General features: G+C 39.0%; 1 protein-coding gene and 2 pseudogenes across 6 annotated transcripts in view; all 3 read right to left on the bottom strand.

Moving 5' to 3' along the window:
- Positions 1-14,135, bottom strand: part of LOC111149263 (phosphatidylinositol 4-kinase type 2 beta) — a 31,158-nt gene extending 17,023 nt beyond the window's left edge. For 3 of the 4 annotated variants that reach the window (XM_022506227.1, XM_022506228.1, XM_022506226.1), the window contains exons 1-4: positions 13,698-14,135; positions 3,682-3,818; positions 1,885-2,085; positions 916-1,047 (exon numbers count right to left, since the gene is read on the bottom strand). In XM_022506227.1, coding sequence (XP_022361935.1) covers positions 916-1,047; positions 1,885-2,085; positions 3,682-3,818; positions 13,698-14,007 — 780 coding nt within the window. In that variant the 5' untranslated portion in view covers positions 14,008-14,135. Of the gene's footprint in view, positions 1-915; positions 1,048-1,884; positions 2,086-3,681; positions 3,870-13,697 lie in introns of all 4 variants that reach the window. The other variant, XM_022506225.1, reaches the window with a different exon arrangement.
- A 425-nt stretch (positions 14,136-14,560) lies between these two features.
- Positions 14,561-15,217, bottom strand: LOC111149056 (annotated as a pseudogene). The gene has a single exon (XR_002640735.1). The product of XR_002640735.1 is annotated as a nucleoside diphosphate kinase A pseudogene (transcript).
- On the bottom strand, positions 14,561-15,218 carry LOC111149057 (annotated as a pseudogene). The gene has a single exon (XR_002640736.1). The product of XR_002640736.1 is annotated as a nucleoside diphosphate kinase A pseudogene (transcript).
- Between the last annotated feature and the right edge of the window lie 3,338 nt (positions 15,219-18,556).

Here is an 18,556-nt window from a genome sequence, read left to right on the forward strand (position 1 = left end):
CCTAACACTATATTCTTGTTGTTGGCATGAAATTTTAACTACTTCTAAAAGGTTTTCTTTAAAACACTTATAATTAAGTCCTAGTTGTCATAAACATTGAAATAATAGCCTTCTTTAATTACACTTAATTTCAGCATATCCAAGGAATAAAAGGCCTTATAAAAATTTTCAAACTTCCTGCTTACCTGGAGTACAATTTTAAAAATAATTTAAGTTAACCACGAATTTTTATTCAGATTCTTTTATCTAGACAAATGCATTGCAACCACAAAACACAATCACAATTAAAAAAAAAAAGAACAACAAAAAACAGCCCAAAGTTCTTGTAGAATGCTTTCCCATTTACTGTCCCCACTCCTTGCTCAGCTAGCTGCTAATCATTCCTGAGGTTTTATTTTATAGTGTTAAGAAAGAAGGTTATCTAGTATGTAGCCAGTACACATAGTTACTACAACTTACTACACTGTGTGCTGGGCACCATACCAAGTACTTGACAAGAATTTCTTCATTTAATCTCACAGCCCCAGGAGATAGTTTTTCTCACCTCCATTTTATAGAGCCTAGGGCTTAGAGAGTAGGACTTGCCCAGTTAGGTCTCAGAGCTAACTGGTGGAGAAGCTGGGAGGAAAACCCAGGTCTGGTTCTTTATAAAGCTGTAGGTGCAAACTCCTGGAAACACTCCCTGTCCAAACTAAGTGAGACACCCCTCCTTTATCCTCTCTGACCTTCCTGTATTTAACCATCCTAACAGCTTTATCATATTGCACTGAGATGGTTTGTTCACTATAAGCTCTTTGAGGATGAAAAACCCATTTTCTTTCCTATTATATCTGCAGCCTACAGCACACAGTGCTCAGGTAATACATGCTGAATTGCCCCCCAAATAAAACTTAGCACAGTCATTTACCCATTTACCTTAGGAGGGAGTCCTATCCGATGGAATTTTCTACCTACTTTAGGCACTTTCTCTAAAGCATACTTTTTGCCTCTAGATTTTGCACGGTCAATTGCACTGTAGTTAAATGTCTCACTGACAAGCCAAACCACCTAGAAACACACAGTTTTAGAAAAATGGTTATTAGAATTGGCATTATAATATTTCTATTCATATATTACATGAAATGTACTTTAATACCATTAATTAGCAGAGTCTAACCCTATAGTAAATGCCTCAGAGAATCTAAAAGAGAAAGGCTTAGGGATTTTGCAAACTCAGTTAAATGGCATATATTTCTGGGAGAGACAGCCAGAAACTGTCCAGTGGAAGCAAAAAGTAATGGCCCGCAGATTTAGGAACAAATATTGTGAGGAAGTCTTCAAGTAAAAGTTTATAAAGTCTAAAAAGAAAAAAAAAATAGCAGTCTTTCGAGCACATTAATTATCTCTACCTTCAGGAGAATTTCTAGAACCTCGATATTTTTCTGCTTTCAAACTGTTAGTTCTTTTTCCCCTTGTCAGCACCATCTAAGCTTGTATGAGTGAGGGATATTCCCCTTGGACACTTTGTGGATTTCCACTAGAATCAATTTATTAATTTCTCATGACTCTGGATACCAAACCAAAGGCTCAACTTTAGGCTGTCATTAGAAATACTACGAGGGGCGCCTGGGTGGCTCAGTGGGTTAAAGCCGCTGCCTTCGGCTCAGGTCATGATCCCAGGATCCTGGGATCGAGCCCCGCATCAGGCTCTCTGCTCAGCAGGGAGCCTGCTTCCCTTCCTCTCTCTCTCTGCCTGCCTCTCTGCCTACTTGTGATCTCTGTCTGTCAAATAAATAAATAAAAAAAAAAATCTTAAAAAAAAAAAAAAAGAAATATTACGAAAGTGTTCACAGAGAAGTAGGCTATAAATTAGAAGTACATAATTAAAAACAATTTCTCCTTTACCTTTGTTTTAGGTACAATGCCCAGATGAAGCTTTTCATCTATAAGGGAGGCACCAGCTTCAGAAAGGTATCCCTGATTAGGAAGCAGGCAGCCTCTACCAAAGCAGCAAGGGCAGCAGACCTTATGAACATATTTGGTCCATTTTGGATTCAGTTGACCATAAGGCTCTTCCGATTTGGGTTTAAACACACCTATAGTTTTCTATATAAAAAAGTAGAAATTTTGTTAGACTTCTGATATAGAGAGACAATAATCCACGAAATGCATTTTGAGAAATCTTTTTGTATTTCTTCCCACCAGATTTGGGCATTACCCTTACATATTAAGAGGTTCAGTTTTAATTATTTTTTAATATTCATTCTCATTCAACAATCTAAAATCAATAATCCTTTGGGCCAGTAGTTTTCAAACTGTGCTCTGAGAAATACTAGGGAAGGTGAGAGTAGAGATGAGGGTACGGCTCTAATACCCCATGCCACCTAACTGGATCAACTCTGACTTTATCTGTTTTATTACTGGACTTCCAAGTTATGGAAGGGTTACAGTGATTTTACAATGTCTGAAAACCACTGCTCTAGGTCAAATGATTTTCTTTTTCAGTATCTATTAATTATCAAAATTATATGCTTATTTATCATCTACTTTCTCATTAGATGTACCTTCTATAACGGCAGAGACTGCTTGTTAGGGCTGTATTCCAAGTACTCAGAACAGTGCCCGGTATGCAGGACGCATTCAAGCATTTGTTAAATGAACTAATAAATCCAATGACAAAAAGTAGTCTCTAAATCCAAAGGTAATGATAGCTATATGTGAACATCTATGCTGTGAGATTCTCCTAACCTAATCATTTTCCAATTTTTTTTAATGAATCAGTTTTAAATAAATTCTCTCCTTTAAAAAAAATTGCTCATGGATGTCTAAAGTCTACAATCTTTATTACCAGTCTGATAAAATATATTCATATTAAATTTGGAGGGTGAATTATCCTTAGACAAGATTTAAAAGCCTTACTATAATTTTAAGTATATAATTGCTTTGTAATGCAATGAAGTCTAAATCACTAGTAAAAAAGTCAACAAGAACAAATTACAAAATCAAACTCAGAATAAAGGTTGATAGATTGACATGACTTACATCTTTGTAAAAAATATTAGGATGAAATCATAATCTTTTTTACTCCTGAAAAAAGAACTGCTGGCTATGTATCATTTAGAAAGCTTTTAGAGATAATAACATAGATTTCTGAAAAATTCTAGACTAAGTGGAACAAAGTCCCATATCAACTTCTCTCTTCTGCCCTCGAATTATACTTTGGTTCATTTCACTATGTCACATTCCAATGCCTTCAATCTTCAGATTGCCCAGGCTCCTCTGGCATAATGCTGGGAAAAAATTCCTAGGGCAAAATAAGCCTTTGAAAAAGATCTGGAAATTACATTGAATACGTTTTGAAAGTTTAAATTTCTACTTTGCTTGGCTAATATAGTTACTGTAAAGTAAGGACTTATGAATATAAACTCAACAAATCTTTTGCTGTGAATATGAGTATTCCATAAATGCTTGAGACCACGAATTAAAATAGTAGGACAGCAAACTATGACTTAAAATGAAGAGGTCTATTTCTAAGTAATAGAGTGCTTTAGTTAAAAACAACAAAAAACCTAACCTTTATTTTTGAAAAGGGTGCAATCAGATTTATTAGGAAAATATCTTCAGAACCTCACAATGATTTCACATTTAAATTAGTGTTTTCCAAAACTTCTGTTATGTATACTAGATCTGTGAAATTCTCACCCTCTTAGGATCCTTCACAAAGTAACTTCCACTTGAACCTTGAGAGATTCTTTCTGGAAAAACTCCAAATTCTACTGCTTGCTCTGCTTTCAACACAGTATCAGCAAATTCAGGATCGTCCAAGAATGTATTCAATGCTGAAGAACCAACAAGTACCGCATTAAAAACAAACCAACAAACAAAAACAACTAATGTTAATATAGACCATGAAGAAAAAAAAAGTTCAGCTATGAGAATGCTCATGACGGGGACCTGCAATACTGGGTTAGGTTATTAGCATTAGGACATTAAGGTACAGAAAAAAAATGTAATCAAGCATCATATCGGTTTCTTGGATTCTTCCTTCTTTCCTCCCTAACCCCACTTCTCTTTAAACTTCAAGTAATGACACATGAAAAAGAAAATCCCTATTTGTTGAAATAATCACAATAATACCTCATTACTCTGAATTCCTCTCTTCCAACGATTTTGTTCTCCAGCCTACCTCAACTTCCAACCGCAAAGTCATACCTCAGATCTGTCATTACTAATACCTGCAACCTCTCCATACCTTTCAATTTCAAATAACTTCTCTCTTCCTAGTTCATTCCCTCTGGTACCCTGAATCCCCAAAACTCTTCCAACCCCCTAGGGTATACAAAGCACTGATCTACCATTTTGTGACTAATCTTTGTGTCCTTATGTCCCTTCTTGGCCAGCTTAAATTATGGTCAGTCATCACATAATCACTCTTCCTTTCCTCCCTCCCCTCATCATGGTCACCTGGAAAAATCCCAGTCCTGGTTAAACTCAACTGTCTGCTGAGTATGCCTAGGCCCAGACAGCTAAACTCGACTAGACAAACAAACACAAACACAATGCCTGATAGCTCACCTGAATTTAAATTCATCACCAGAAACTTCAGGAGGGCCCTTCATAATGCTTGGGAAGCATATTACATTCCTGTTATGGACTGACTGTCCTCTCAAAATATGTTGAAGCCCTAACTCCCAATGGAATTATATTGGAAGATAGAGTCTTTGGGAGGTAATTATACTTAGGTGAGGTCATGAGAGTAGGGCCGCCAGGGCAGGATTAGTGCCAAGGGCATGCTCTCTCTCTCCCTGTGTCACATGAGGACACAGTGAGAAGGTGGATCTCTGCAAGCCAGGAAGTCAGCCCTCATCATGTCAGCACTCTCAGCTTGGACTTCCCATTCTCCAGAACTGTTAGAAATAAATGTCTGTTGTTTAAACCACTCGGTCTATAGTATTTTGTTCTAGCATCCTGAACTAACACATCTCCAGGTACACAGTCTCTCCCACTGTTCTGGACAACTCTCAAACCCTCCTCTCTTCTCAAATTTTCAACACCTCCTCTCCCTCAGATGAGCCTTAAGAGATGCAATCATAAAAAACTATCATCAGCCCTCTGCACCACATCTGCTCTGATACCCTCTGCCTTCCACCTATTACTATAGATTAACTGTCTAAGCTCCAAGATCAGCTCATCCACTTTGTGTACCAGACCCTATCTCTTCCTGATGAGCCCAGAGCATTTCTTCAGCATTTCTTCCCTGAATCAATATTTCCCTCTTTATTGGATCATTTCCATCACCATACAAAGCATGCTATAATTTTTTTCATCCTAAATCTAACTCCCACATTACTCCTAGATGTTCCGCATTTCTTGAAGGTCTCTATAGTTATTTATATTTACCATCTCCAATTTTTCTTCCCTGATTTTCTCTTGAACCCATTTAAATCAGGCTTCTGTCCCAACCACTCCATTCATAAAACTTTTGTTGGGGTATGCAGTCATCCATATTGCTAAATCTAACCTCAAAACTCATCTTCCTTGCCCAACTTCAACATTTGACCCTGTTGGTCACTCCCTCCTCCTTCACTTGGCTTCCAGGATTCCCCCCCTTCTCTAGGTTTTCCCACTTCATTGGCTCCTCTTTTTGTCTCTTTGCTGGCTCATTTTTATCTCCCTGACAGGTTGACTTTGCAACGCCTCAGATTCAGTTCATGGTCCTTTTCTCTTCTTCATCAGCACTGATTAACTCCCAAATTTATATTTCAAGCCTGGACTTCTGCCCTGAACTCCAAACTACTATACTCAATATCTCTACTTGGATGTTTAATGGACACCTCAAACTTTACTCCCCCAAACTCAATTCTTATCTTTGTCACCCTTCCTGACTGCTTTCCTCCCAAGTTTCCCTATTTCAGTTGCTGGCAACTCCAAATCTTTCAGTTGCTCAGACCAGAAACCTTGAAATTATCCATGATCTTAAAACTCTTACCATCAACATCTAAACCATCAGCACTTTGCATGACTCTCTTACATAAACACCCAGAATCCAACCATCTCCATCCCCTCAATATGATCCAAGTGACTATCAACTCTTAACCTGGATTATTATGAGTCTCCTAACCACTCTCCGTCTTCACCCATGCCTTCTCTATACTCGACAGAGAAACTATAGCAGTAATTCTTTTAAATCATGTCAGATCTGGGGCACCTGGGGGCGCAGTTGGTTAAGCGCCTGCCTCCAGCTCAGGTCATGATCTCAAGGTCCTGAGATCAAGCCCCAGTTGGGCCCCCTGCTCAAGGGAGAGTCTGCTTCTCCCTCTCCCTATGTCCTAATCCCCCCCCACACCCAGCTCCTGCTCACTCACTCTCAAATAAATAAATAAATCATTTTTTAAAAAAAGATGTCAGATTATGTCACTCTTGTACAAAATAGCCCAATGGTTTCCCATCTCACTAAAAGTCTAATCCTTATAATGGCCCCAAGGCCCTATACAATCCTCCCTAACTTCCACTTTAATGACCTGTTTAGCACTTATGACTTGGGATAATATATAATATATAATAATATAATATATATAATAATATATATTTATATATTAATATATATAATAAATTTATATATTAATCATATATAATAAATATATATAATATATATTATATATATTATTATATATATAATATAAAAAGTATATATAAAATATATTATATGATATATATAATATATATAAAAATATATATAAAATATATTATATGATAATTATATATAATACATAACAAATTATTTATTTTGTGTGCTATAAAAAGACAAGGATTTCTTTCACTATACTTGTATAGTTCCTGGAACATAATAGGCACTCAATACACACTTGCAGAATGAATTAACAATTTATCATTTAAAGTGACAGACAAGGCAAAAATTATTCATACTTTACTTTGGAAGGTATTTAAATGCTATTACATGCATTCAACATTATGAAAATTCAAAACATAAATTTACCTTAACTTAAAATTTGTCTTAATTTAGGCAGAAATAAAACTGTTATTTATTTATTTTTAAAAGTATGTGCTAAAAATGCCACAAAAAGGGCAATTGGGCATATTTAACTTACTTAAAAGAAGAATAAATAATCCAAGTATTTTAGTCATGTCAATACAATTGATATGCTAATTCATAATCATTCCCATTTACTTCATGAAAATAATTAAGAATGGAGGAACTTTTTCTTTAATCACTGTATATCCCTGATACCTGGATAAGGGATCAGCATTTACTGAGGAGTTAATAAATATTTAATGGAATAAATGAAGTATTATTTATGTGCTAGAAAATGCCAGTAATAATTATCATTAGTCAAATGGTATTTCTTCTAGGCCAAGACTCTTAATAAGGAAGAATTTGAAAAGTTATTTATTTCAACGCTGCTCCTAGCACCAGTATAATCTTTTTTTTCTTTTTTTAAAGATTTTTATTTATTTGACAGGGAGAGAGATCACAAGTAGGCAGAGAGGCAGGCAGAGAGAGAGGAGGAAGCAGGCTCCTTGCTGAGCAGAGAGCCCGATGCGGGGCTCCATCCCAGAACCCTGGGACCATGACCCAAGCCGAAGGCAGAGGCTTTAACCTTCACTGAGCCACCTAGGCGCCCCAACCAGTATACTCTTTTAATATATCACTAGAAGGGGGTCTTTGAGCAACTGTTTCAACACTTTCAAGGAGACATCACTACTTTTTACTTGCTCCTTTTATATGAAAAAAAATATAAACTCCTCCTTTTTCTCGAAGTAAGTCTCCTGTGGTTTCTCCCAATGTCCTAGACCTACTATCTGGAGCAAAACAAAAGTCCACTTACTCCTTTCTTCCCAGGGGTAGCCCTTCAAATAGCTGAAGATCATTTCATGCTCTCCTAAGTCTCCTCTATTCTCCATCTCCTTCCAGACGGAAGTGTTTTCAGGCTTTTCAGCATGTGAGTTGCCCTCTTGTTTCATGCCTCAGTTGTTCAATGTGCCCCATTAAAATATTGTCTTCAGAATCCAGAAACCCATTGCAGAGAATAGAGATGCCTGTCAGTGTTTGGCAGTATACCAAAATGAAAAGCATTCTAGTATTACATTAGTTATTTAGGAATCTGGTCATACCACTAACACATATTGAGCTGGCTAAACTCTTAGACCACTCTTGGTCTCTCCCATGCCATACCTGAGCAGTTCTTGTGGAAACTATGTGCAGACTTGGGACATATTGCTATTAAATGTTATCAAATTGTTTTGTGGGCTAAGCTTTATGAATTCATCATAGAACCTACTTTTGTTGCTTTCATGGAGCCCATGCGCATGCTCTGAACAGTTAAGAATTCAGTTTCAAACAAAATCAGATCAAGTAGAACCATTCCTATAAAATCAGCCAGCATATTCTTAATCCCTTTCTCTGTAATTTGTCCCTTACTGAGCACCCGTCTTTTGGATAAATGAGATAATCTCCCCACATGAAAATGGGCATTCTTGGAAGATGGCCTGGATTTACCATCGCTTGTTAGAATGACGCTTAAAAGATAACTGGTCTTAACCATCTAAATGATCAGCCAGAAAAAATGACCACATATCAACTGTTCTAAAATCAAAGAAACTGTTTTTTAGGAGATAATTTTTCTTTAAGTCATAACTCACAATTACATTATAAAGCTTTCTTCATTTTACTTACTGAAATGTACATCTGGCAATTAGTTTAAATTGGAGGATACCTCCTAAAGTTATGCTGCCTCAAGTTCTACGTGCTATGGGAGATTTGGTTTGAAGGTTTGTAGTCAGTTTTGATTTTTAATAGTAGAGGGGCATGGTTAGCCACATTTTCTTTAATTAAAAGAAATTTTTTGGGCGCCTGGGTGGCTCAGTGGGTTAAGCCTCTGCTTTCGGTTCAGGTCATGATCTCAGGGTCCTGGGATAGAGCCCCGCATCGGGCTCTCTGCTCAGCAGGGAGCCTGCTTCCCCCCACCTCTCTCTGCCTGCTTCTCTGCCTACTTGTGATCTCTGTCAAATAAATAAAATCTTTAAAAAAAAAAAAAAGAAATTTTTTTTTTCAGGTAAAATTACTCTTATCCCTCTGAAGGAATAAACTATAAGGTTTTGATTTGTTGGTGTATCAAAGAATTTTCTGAGGAAAATATCACTTCTACCTCTGTGTACTCCCTTCTGGTCTCCTCTAAGATGTGGTGATCTTCTATTCAAGTTCCAGTCCTATTTGAGCTCCTCACTTTTCAAAAGATATCCAGCACATCCTCTCAACATTTGCCTATGCTATTCTTCACATATATTCCAAGCTTCCTTCCCACGGCTAATTCTTACTGATCCTTGAACTCCATCTCTTCACTTGTAGCACTATGACAAAATGACCTAAGTTCCAGAAGGGCATTGTTTTTTTGTTGTTTTGCTCTCTGGTATACTCTAACCACTTAAATACAGTGCCTGGTACCTAGCAGGCCCTTGATAAATCTCACAATTATTTATTAACAAACTATCCCCTTGAACACACTTAAGAGTTATTGCTGGCCTCTTAGCAACCAAAACTGAAAACAGAATAAGAGAATCCATTTTATAAACCTTTTATGTAAGTACATGTGCTAATTATCAAGGTCTCATTTTAATAAATAAACCAAAATGAGCCCCTCCGCACTTCAGGGGTTGGGATTCTATCTTAACCAATGGCCGGAATAGTTTCTAAAAAGATAACTAGTTAGCTTACTGGTTTGGTGATCTGAACCCTGCTCTTGCGAGTTCCAGGGCCATTTTTCAGGTCTCAAATTGGATACTACTTCCTCTGCTAAGTGTTCCCTGGCCCCTAAATCCAGGACACAGTTCAAGGAACCCTCAGTTTTCCCCATTCAAATACACCAGCTGTTGGAACTGTTTTAATTGACTGTTTCCACCATTAGGCTAAAAAGCTATGTGAGGACAAGGCTCCTAACTGAACACGCATCTGATACCTGGTCACCACTGTTTCCCCAAGGCCTCAGTTCCCATGGTCACCCAGCAGGCACTCAAGCATTTGAGAATGATATATCTCAGCAATAAATGGAAAACAAAGAATAAGTGTCTTCTTATTACTGGTTGAAGAATAATCTCTTGAGAGGGAGAAGTGGCTTCTCAATCGGTACCTTTCAAAAGGTCAGTTATGGAGGACTGTCAAGACACATAGGGCATCTACTCTTCTATTATCTTCCTCTAAATTCAGCCAGATTATCAGTGTCTAGAATACGGATCCAGCAATACTTACAGCACCACGCATTAGAAATTCTTCTATTACAACGGGCTTCAGGGACGTTCTAAGAAATACCCCTACGAAACTCATCACTTTTATTACAAAGATACTATTCATCATGTAGTCTCTTCTCCAAAAGACACATGACACATTTTCCTTTGTCAGGTCTGTTTTGACTCAAATAACTGGTTTAACTTTATGGGCACATTGACTGTGCTCCTCTCAAGTTGGCTCCTCAAGAACTTTACAGATCAGATTTGTGGGCTGCCTGCACCAAGCGTCCAATGTGCATTTTGTGTACTCTTGTGCCAGCCTCCATCACCTTACTTCCTACCCACGTCTTTCTTCCTTACTTTAAGACTTTTTTTTTTTTTTTTTTTTAGTTATGACAGAGAGCGAGAGAGATCACAAGCAGGCAGAGAGGCAGGCAGAGAGAGAGGGGGAAGCAGGCTCCCCACCAAGCAGAAAGCCCGACGCGGGGCTCAACCCCAGGCCCCTGAGATCACGACCCGAGCCAAAGGCAGAGGCTTAAACCACTGAGCCACCCAGGCGCCCCTCTTCCTTGCTTTAAATGATGCTATTTTGCTCATACATTTATAAGGCACCATGAATCGTTAAAAGGCTTATAAGTATACACTTCCTTTCCTTTGGTAGTTCTTTGTGTTCTAACACCATTCCCTAATTGCAGACTCTCTAACAAAACTGTTAAGTGCTCCTGGTTTGTATTAACTGGGACCTTGAGAAGTCACTTCATCTCTCTGTGCTTCCTTAAAATGAGACTAACATATAGTAGACACTTCATGGAGTTAGTTATGAATTAATGGAAGTGAAGCACATAGAACTATGCCCTACACATACTGCTACCTAGGTATTAACTATTATCATCTTTATTACTCTCCAACTCACTGATTAAAATGACAACTACAACAAGGAATGGCACTAATCTTTCTACTTTGACACTGACCCAACACTATGTTTATGCTGGTTCCAGACTTTGTCAGTGTCTTGCTCAAGTGAAGGTTACAGACATTCTTCCACTGGTTGAAGTACATAAAGTTCCTATTTACATTAAAAAAATAGTTAAGCATAAATGCATATGCATTAAGCATAAATCATGTTAATATCGACCTAAAGGTAAGAATTGCTTAGAACTAAAGAGGTGGCTTCATGGAAGTTGGGTGGTAAAGGGCAAAGGAAGTTACCATTAACTTATTAAAATAACTCATTAAAAAATAACTTAAAAATCTAGTTATATTTACTCAATCATAAACTTTTTAGGAGACTAGTATGAAATTTTTAAAATACTTTTTACAACTCAAAACTATTTTTTAGTTCATTAAAAATAAGACTTTCATTAATAACCACAAGTAACAATTATTTTATAATACTCGGGATCTACAGCAAAATGGAAAAAGTGCAGGGCATAAAAAGAAGAACTAGGCTCAGTTCTGGCTATACCACTTCCTGTATACTTCGGCTTATTGCTGAAGTTCTATGACCTACTACTAGTCATCACAGTTTTATTCATTTTCAATCCTCACAACACGGATGAGGGTGAATAACAATTTGTTGTGCTGTTGTGAGAATTAATGAACTACACAAAAAGAAATCTTAGCCAACTGTAAACTGTGATATAAATTATTACCATTTAAAACGGGAGGAATTCTCTTTAGTTACCAATCTTTTTTTTTTTTTTAAAGATTTTATTTATTTATTTGACAGACAGAGATCACAAGTAGGCAGAGAGGCAGGCAGAGAGAGAGGAGGAAGCAGGCCCCCCGCCGAACAGAGAGCCCCAATGCAGCCCGGGCGATCCCAGCACCCTGGGATCACGACCGGAGCCGAAGGCAGAGGCTTTAACCCACTGAGCCACCCAGGCGCCTCTAGTTACCAATCTTTATTCAGAATACTACAGTCTATCCCACTGTTACTTTTTCCAGACTAATACTTCTTTTTTTTTTTTTTTAAACAAAGCCTCACTTTCACAGAATAACCACACTCAAGAATAACCACACAGAATAACCACACTCTTTTAGGCTCCATTAAAATCTAGCTACCCAGGTAACTTTAGGGTAGGAAAAAAAGCAAACTAGCCACACAGATTTTAGTTACTTTACAGAAGGGATTCTAGGTAATACAGAAACAAATTACGTAGGTAGGTGAATGTGGGTCCATTTGTGATCATCATGTTTGTTCTCTTCAGTGTTGTACCGTCAATGCACCTGTTAGCTAACGTAATGACAGCAGACCTGGCATGTCAGAGCAATTAGCTAAAGCTTTATTCATGAAAGACCTGAAGGGGAAAGTTTGGTTCTCCTGGGCCTCTCCGATTCACCTGAGAGGATGTTTGAATGTAAGCTCAACTACAACTTGAATAACCTATTCTATCCCAAATTCCTTAAATTGTAGGAGCCCCATTATTGTAGTGGTAGCAGGACATGTAAAATCTAAAAACTCAGGGATAAGCAAGCAGTATTAATTAAAGCTGCATTTTCTGTGGCTTTTCTTTAAGCCATCACATATGGACTTCTACTACAGGCACAATACACACATCATCTCACTTAAACCATCCCAACCACCAACAAATAGATGTAACCATAATTTTACAAACGAGCCCATCTCATCTTCAGCTATGATTCATACAAGTGTACCCTATTTTACTATCAAAGTAGCCTAACTCGACTCAACTTGCCAAAAAACTTACTTTATCAACGAATATCCATGCTTGCAAGAGCATGCCCACACTTTTTACTAGTCTTCAACATCGTACCAATTACCCTCTTTTCTATCTGAGGCTACCGGTCCACTTAATAATGAAAAAGTGCCCCACCTCCCCCTTGAAGTGTAAGAACAGAAATGGCTCCACAAAGAAAACTTTGCAAGAGAAATCACAGCTAGAGAAATTCAACTGCCTCTGCCCCCTCTGGCTAACGTCACAATAACATTAACCAGAAAGTTTTGAATTGTGTCCGGATGGCATCTAGATTTTCTTGCTGTTCATCTCTCTGCTGTCATCCATCTGCCTTGCAAATTCACAACTCGGGGAAACTTCCTGACAGTTCAGGGTTCTTAATCCAAACCTCAAGTCCAAACTTGAGCAAACAACTTACGTCATTTTACCGTGCTAAGTTTTTCTCAGTTTCTGATTTCAAAAGTTTAGGCTTACTCTTGCGGGAGGCCCCAAGGATCAGAGTGACAACCACAGGCCTTAGGTGAAGTGGCCTGTGCCCCCAGGGAAAGATGCGAGGAAACCGGGGGGCAGAGAGAAAGGCAAGGGGTCCAAGCTTCGACTGCCGGCGGGCCCCCTGGTCCGTGCTCCGGATGGGAGGGTTGCCTGCATGACTGCCTTTCCTCCCAGGCAAGTGCTGGTGTGGGACAGAGATGGGACCCTGCAGGGGCTGGGCGGCGACGCGCTCACGGCAGGGGACCGGGAGGGGGGCTGCGGGGTGGTGTAAGGGCCGGGTCGCACCTGCACCTCGGGGGCGTTTCCGGGTGGGGTGGGTGGGCGAGCTCCGGCGGACACTCACGCTCCGGGAGGGCCGGCTGGGCGCGTCCCAAGACCGGAGCAGCAGTTCCTTGTCTCCAGCCTCGCGAGGACAGGCCGCGCCGTCCTGGCCGGCAGCCTCCACGAGCCTGACGGCGATCCCGGGGGCGCCCTTAGGTGGCTGGGCCCAGGCGATCCGCGGCAGCAGCGGCTCCCGCTCCTCGTCGTCCTCCGCTTCCAAGCTCCCGCCGCCGTCCTCCGACGCCAGCCGCCCGGACTCGGAGGACTCCGCCATGGCCTCCCTCTGTGCCTTCCGTGTTGAGACCGGCTCAGAGTGGCGAGCTGCCGGTCTCTGGCCTCGGCATCGCGGAGAACTGCAGCCGCTGTGGCGGGTCCGAGACACCTCACAGACTCTGCGCCGGCCAGGCGGTTGCCCCCGCGCAATCGCCAGCCGCGCCCCACCTCGCGCCAACCCTGCGCCTGCGCGGAAGGGCGGGGGCGTAGTGGGCGGGGCGTGGGGCGGGGCCGTCACCTGCAGCTGCGGGAGCGGGAAGATACGAGGTGGGGTGGGTGTACTTGAGGAGCGCTGGGGTTGGCGTTAATTTAAGTCCCCCATCCAACCTAGGTCAGTCTATCCTACACTGCAGAATTCTTTCGTAGAATTTACCACAATCCATACCTACACATTTATTTCTGTGACTAACATTTGTTACAACTACTACAAGCCCACGAGAGTAGGGACCTTGTCTTTTGTTCAGACATTCTGGACTTTGGTTTTTTTGTATTTTGTCTCTCCCACCTCCCCACAACTAATTTAGCTAGAATTTTTTTTGGGGGGAGGAGATGAAATATTTTAATCTGACGGCAGCACATAATACTGTACGGTGAGCACACCCAGTTCCAGGAGATCCCCTCCAGGTTAGAAGGAAGTTCTCAAAATTAAGTGAATTTGTGAGAGCCTGGGCCCCTGCTCAGCGGAGGGAGAGGGAACGGAATGAACAAAGCATGGAGGTCTGCTCTCCTGTCACTCGTCGTAGATCCAGCTCTGAGAGCAGCTCTTGTAATACACCAGCTCTTCAGGCTGGAACCATAAGCCAATCTCCTTCTCCGCACTCTCCACGGAGTCGTTGCCGTGGATAATGTTCCTGCCAACTTGGATGCAGAAGTCCCCACGAATGGTCCCAGGCTTGGAGTCTGGAGGGTTGGTTTCCCCAAGCATCACTCGGCCCGTCTTCACCACGTTCAGGCCCTCCCAGACCATGGCAACCACGGCCCCTGACTACATGTACTTGACCAAGCCGTCAAAGAAGGGACGGTCCTTCAGGTCGATGTAGTGCTCCTTGAGAAGGTCTTCAGAAGCCTGAATTAATTTCATAGCAATGAGGCGGAATCCCTTTTGCTCAAAACGCTTGATGATTTCTCCCATGAGGCTGCGCTGGAACCCATCAGGCTTGATGGCAATGAAGATGCATTCACCGTTGGCCATGGTCCCCTCCAGCTGCTCCGGCTGCCTAGCGAGAAGTTTATCATTTAAAAAATCTTTTCAAAAAGCCGTCTTTTGGTTCCACTGATTTTTTGCTTTCTAGTTCATTGATTTTTGAGATTTATTATTTCCTTCTTGCTACTTAATTTGAATTTGATTCCTCTTGTTTTGCCAACTGCTCAGAGTAGAAGAGTGTATTATTGATTCTGGACCTTTCCATTTTTAAAAAATAGAAGTATTTAAAGCTATGTCTTTCCCTCTATGCCCTGCTTTATCTGCATTCAGAATTTTTGTTATTTTGTATTTTCATTTTCATCATTTCAAAATATTTTTTTATTTCCCTTATGGTTTCTTCTTAGATTCATTTCTTTGAAATGTGTGTGTAATTTCCAAATACTTAGATGCTTTTCTAATTTAATTCTGTTGTGGCCAGAGAAGATAAACCAAGATTTCAAACTTTTTTGAAATTTATTGAGGCATTTCATACCCTAGCATGTTACCTGCCCTAGTAAACAGTCTATGTGCTCTTTAAGAAGAATGTGTATTCTGCAGGTGAGTGATTCTGTAACTGATGATTATTTCTATAAATATCAGTTCAGTATTGATCATGTCATTCCCATCAGTTATACCTTTATGGATTTTTAAAAAATATTTTTTTTATTTACTTATTTATTTGAGAGAGAGAGGAGAGCAGGGGGAGAAGCAGAGGGAGAGGGACAGGCAGACTTCAGGCTGAGCACAAGCCCCATGTGGGGCTCAATCCCTGGACTCTGAGATCATAAACCCAGCCAAAATCAAGAGTCAGATGCCTGACTGATTGAGCCACCCAGGTGCTCCTATCCTTATGGATTTTTATATTTAGTTGTTCCATCACTCATTGAGATGAGGGTTACATTCTATGATTGTAGATTTGTCTATTTCTTCTTTTAGTTTGTTGAAGTTTTGCTTTATATATTTTTGAAGTTGTGTTATTAGGTGCATACACAGGATTTTTATGTCTTCAGTTGGGTTTTTATTTCTACCTGATGATTTTATTTGATCCTTTCCTTTCTTTCCTTCTTTCCTACCTACCTTCCTTTCTTTCTTCCCTCCTTCCTTCCTTTTATAATGAACTGTCCCTCCTTATCTCTTGTAATACTCATGCCTTGAAGTCCATATTGTCTGATAGTAATATAGCCACTCCACTTTTCTTAGGCTTACTGTTTGCCTGATAAATCTTTTTCCACCCTTTTCAGTCAATTTGTATCTTTATGTGTGCATGTTTGTAAATATGCATCTCCTGTAATAGCTTATAGTTGGTAATAAAATCTTGATTTTATTATTTACATTTAGTCTGATAATTTCTGGCTTTCATTTGGAGTTTTTAGTCTACTTATTTTTAATGTAATATTGTAGTTGGACTTAGACTTACTGTCATTTGCAATCATATTCTATATGTTTAATCCTTTTTTTGTTCTTCTGTATGTCCCTTCTTGCTTTCTTTTGGGTTAATCATTATTTCTTCATACTTCATCTTAAGTCCTCTATTGGCCTTCTGCTAAACCTCTTTACATTAATTTTGAGTGCTTATTCTAGCACTTACTGTATACATCCTTAAATTATCTCAGTGTGCATACAGTTTATATTGTAGTATCTGATGTAAAATGTAAGAACCTTGAGAAAGTGTTGCTCTATTTATCTCCCATCCTTAGTGTTATTATTGTCATATATTAGATCCACATATGTTTAAATATAGTCAATAATTTTTGTCTTGAACAATTACATGTCTTATAAAGAAATTAAGAAAACAATGTATACTGTTTTATATTTACCTACAAATTTGCCATTTCCAATGCTCTTTTTTTCCCTAAGTGCTCTTCATTCCTTTCTGAGGACCCAAGTTTCCAACTAGTATAAATTCCCTCTGAAGAATTTTTTAAAAAGCATTTCTTGTAATAGACATCAGCTGGTGATAAATTTTAAGTTTTCAATTATCTGAAATTATCTTTATTTCACCATCATTTTAAAAATATACTTTCTCTAGATAAAGAATTCTGGATTATGTTGTCCCTCTGCTCCCCTCCAAGTTCAAGTCTAAAAATGTAATTTCATTGTCCTCTACCCTTCATTATTTCTGAATTATGTCCCTCCACCCACGCACCCAGGTTGCACTATGTCATTTTTTTCTAGATGCTTTTAAGATTTTTTCTTTATCCTTGCTTTTTCAATAATTTCACCATGATGCTCTTGATATAAATTTCTCCCTCTCTCTCTCTCTTTCTTTCTCTCTCTCTCTATATATATATCCTGCTTGAGTTTTGCTTGGGGTTCTTGGATCTGTAGATCTGTACGTATTCCAACAAATTTGGAAAAATTTCAGCCATTATTTTTTCAAACTTTTTCCTGTCACATTCTGGGATTCTCATTATATATATATATATATATATATATATATATATATTAGACTATTTGATAATGTCATAAAGATCAATAGGGCTGTATTAATTTTTTTCAATCTGTTTTACAGATTATGTAATTTCTTTTAATCTGTTTTTAAATTTGCCAACCCTTCAGCCATTTCTAATTGACTGTTAAAACCACCCAGTGGGTGTATTTTCAAATTTTGTGCTTTTCAGTTCTAAAATTTCCATTTGACTCTTTTTAAAGAGTTTCTATGTATCTGTTAACATTTTCCATCTGTTAATTTATTATGACTATATATATTTTTAAATCCTTGAGTATATGTAAAGTGTTTGAAAATCTTTGCTAATTCTTATATCTGAGTTATCTTAGAGTCAATTTCTATTGATTACTTTTTTTCTTGACTATGGGTCAAATTTCCCCTTTTTTTTTTTTACATATTTGTTATTTTTTTAATTGTATATTAGATTTTGTGGATGATATATTGTGGAACCTCTAGATTCAATTTTCTTCCTCTGATGAGTGTTGATATATTCTAGTATGTAGTAAAGTAATCCAGAGTCAAATTCCACCTGAAATTTTTGATCATTTCCTTCAGCAATCTTGATGTTGTTTTTTCCTGGGCTCCTTGGAGTCTCCCTCATGCACTGAGTTCAGGAGTCATCCAAGGATTTGGGTAAGGTGTATGTGTAGATTTTGGAGTTCTCTCCCTCTGTTAGTCCTTCCTTTTCAGGATTTTCCTCCTCCATTTCTAGGTGTTCTGGTAGCCCCAGACTCTAACCTTAAGCCATTAGGACTGTGGCTTTCTGATTGACTTCCAGGTGCTGTTCACAGTACAGACTGAGTAATCCTCCCCCCCTATGAAAAGAGGTCTGAGCATAAATCATAGTTGTTGTATTTCAATTCTTTGAAGAATAGCCATCCTTTCAATTACTGCCTGCCTGCTTTTGGTTGCTTTCCA

Source organism: Enhydra lutris, unplaced genomic scaffold (genome assembly GCF_002288905.1).
Source record: "Enhydra lutris kenyoni isolate GAN:26980312 unplaced genomic scaffold, ASM228890v2 scaffoldscaffold21, whole genome shotgun sequence".
In the NCBI taxonomy this organism is placed as follows: domain Eukaryota; kingdom Metazoa; phylum Chordata; class Mammalia; order Carnivora; family Mustelidae; genus Enhydra; species Enhydra lutris.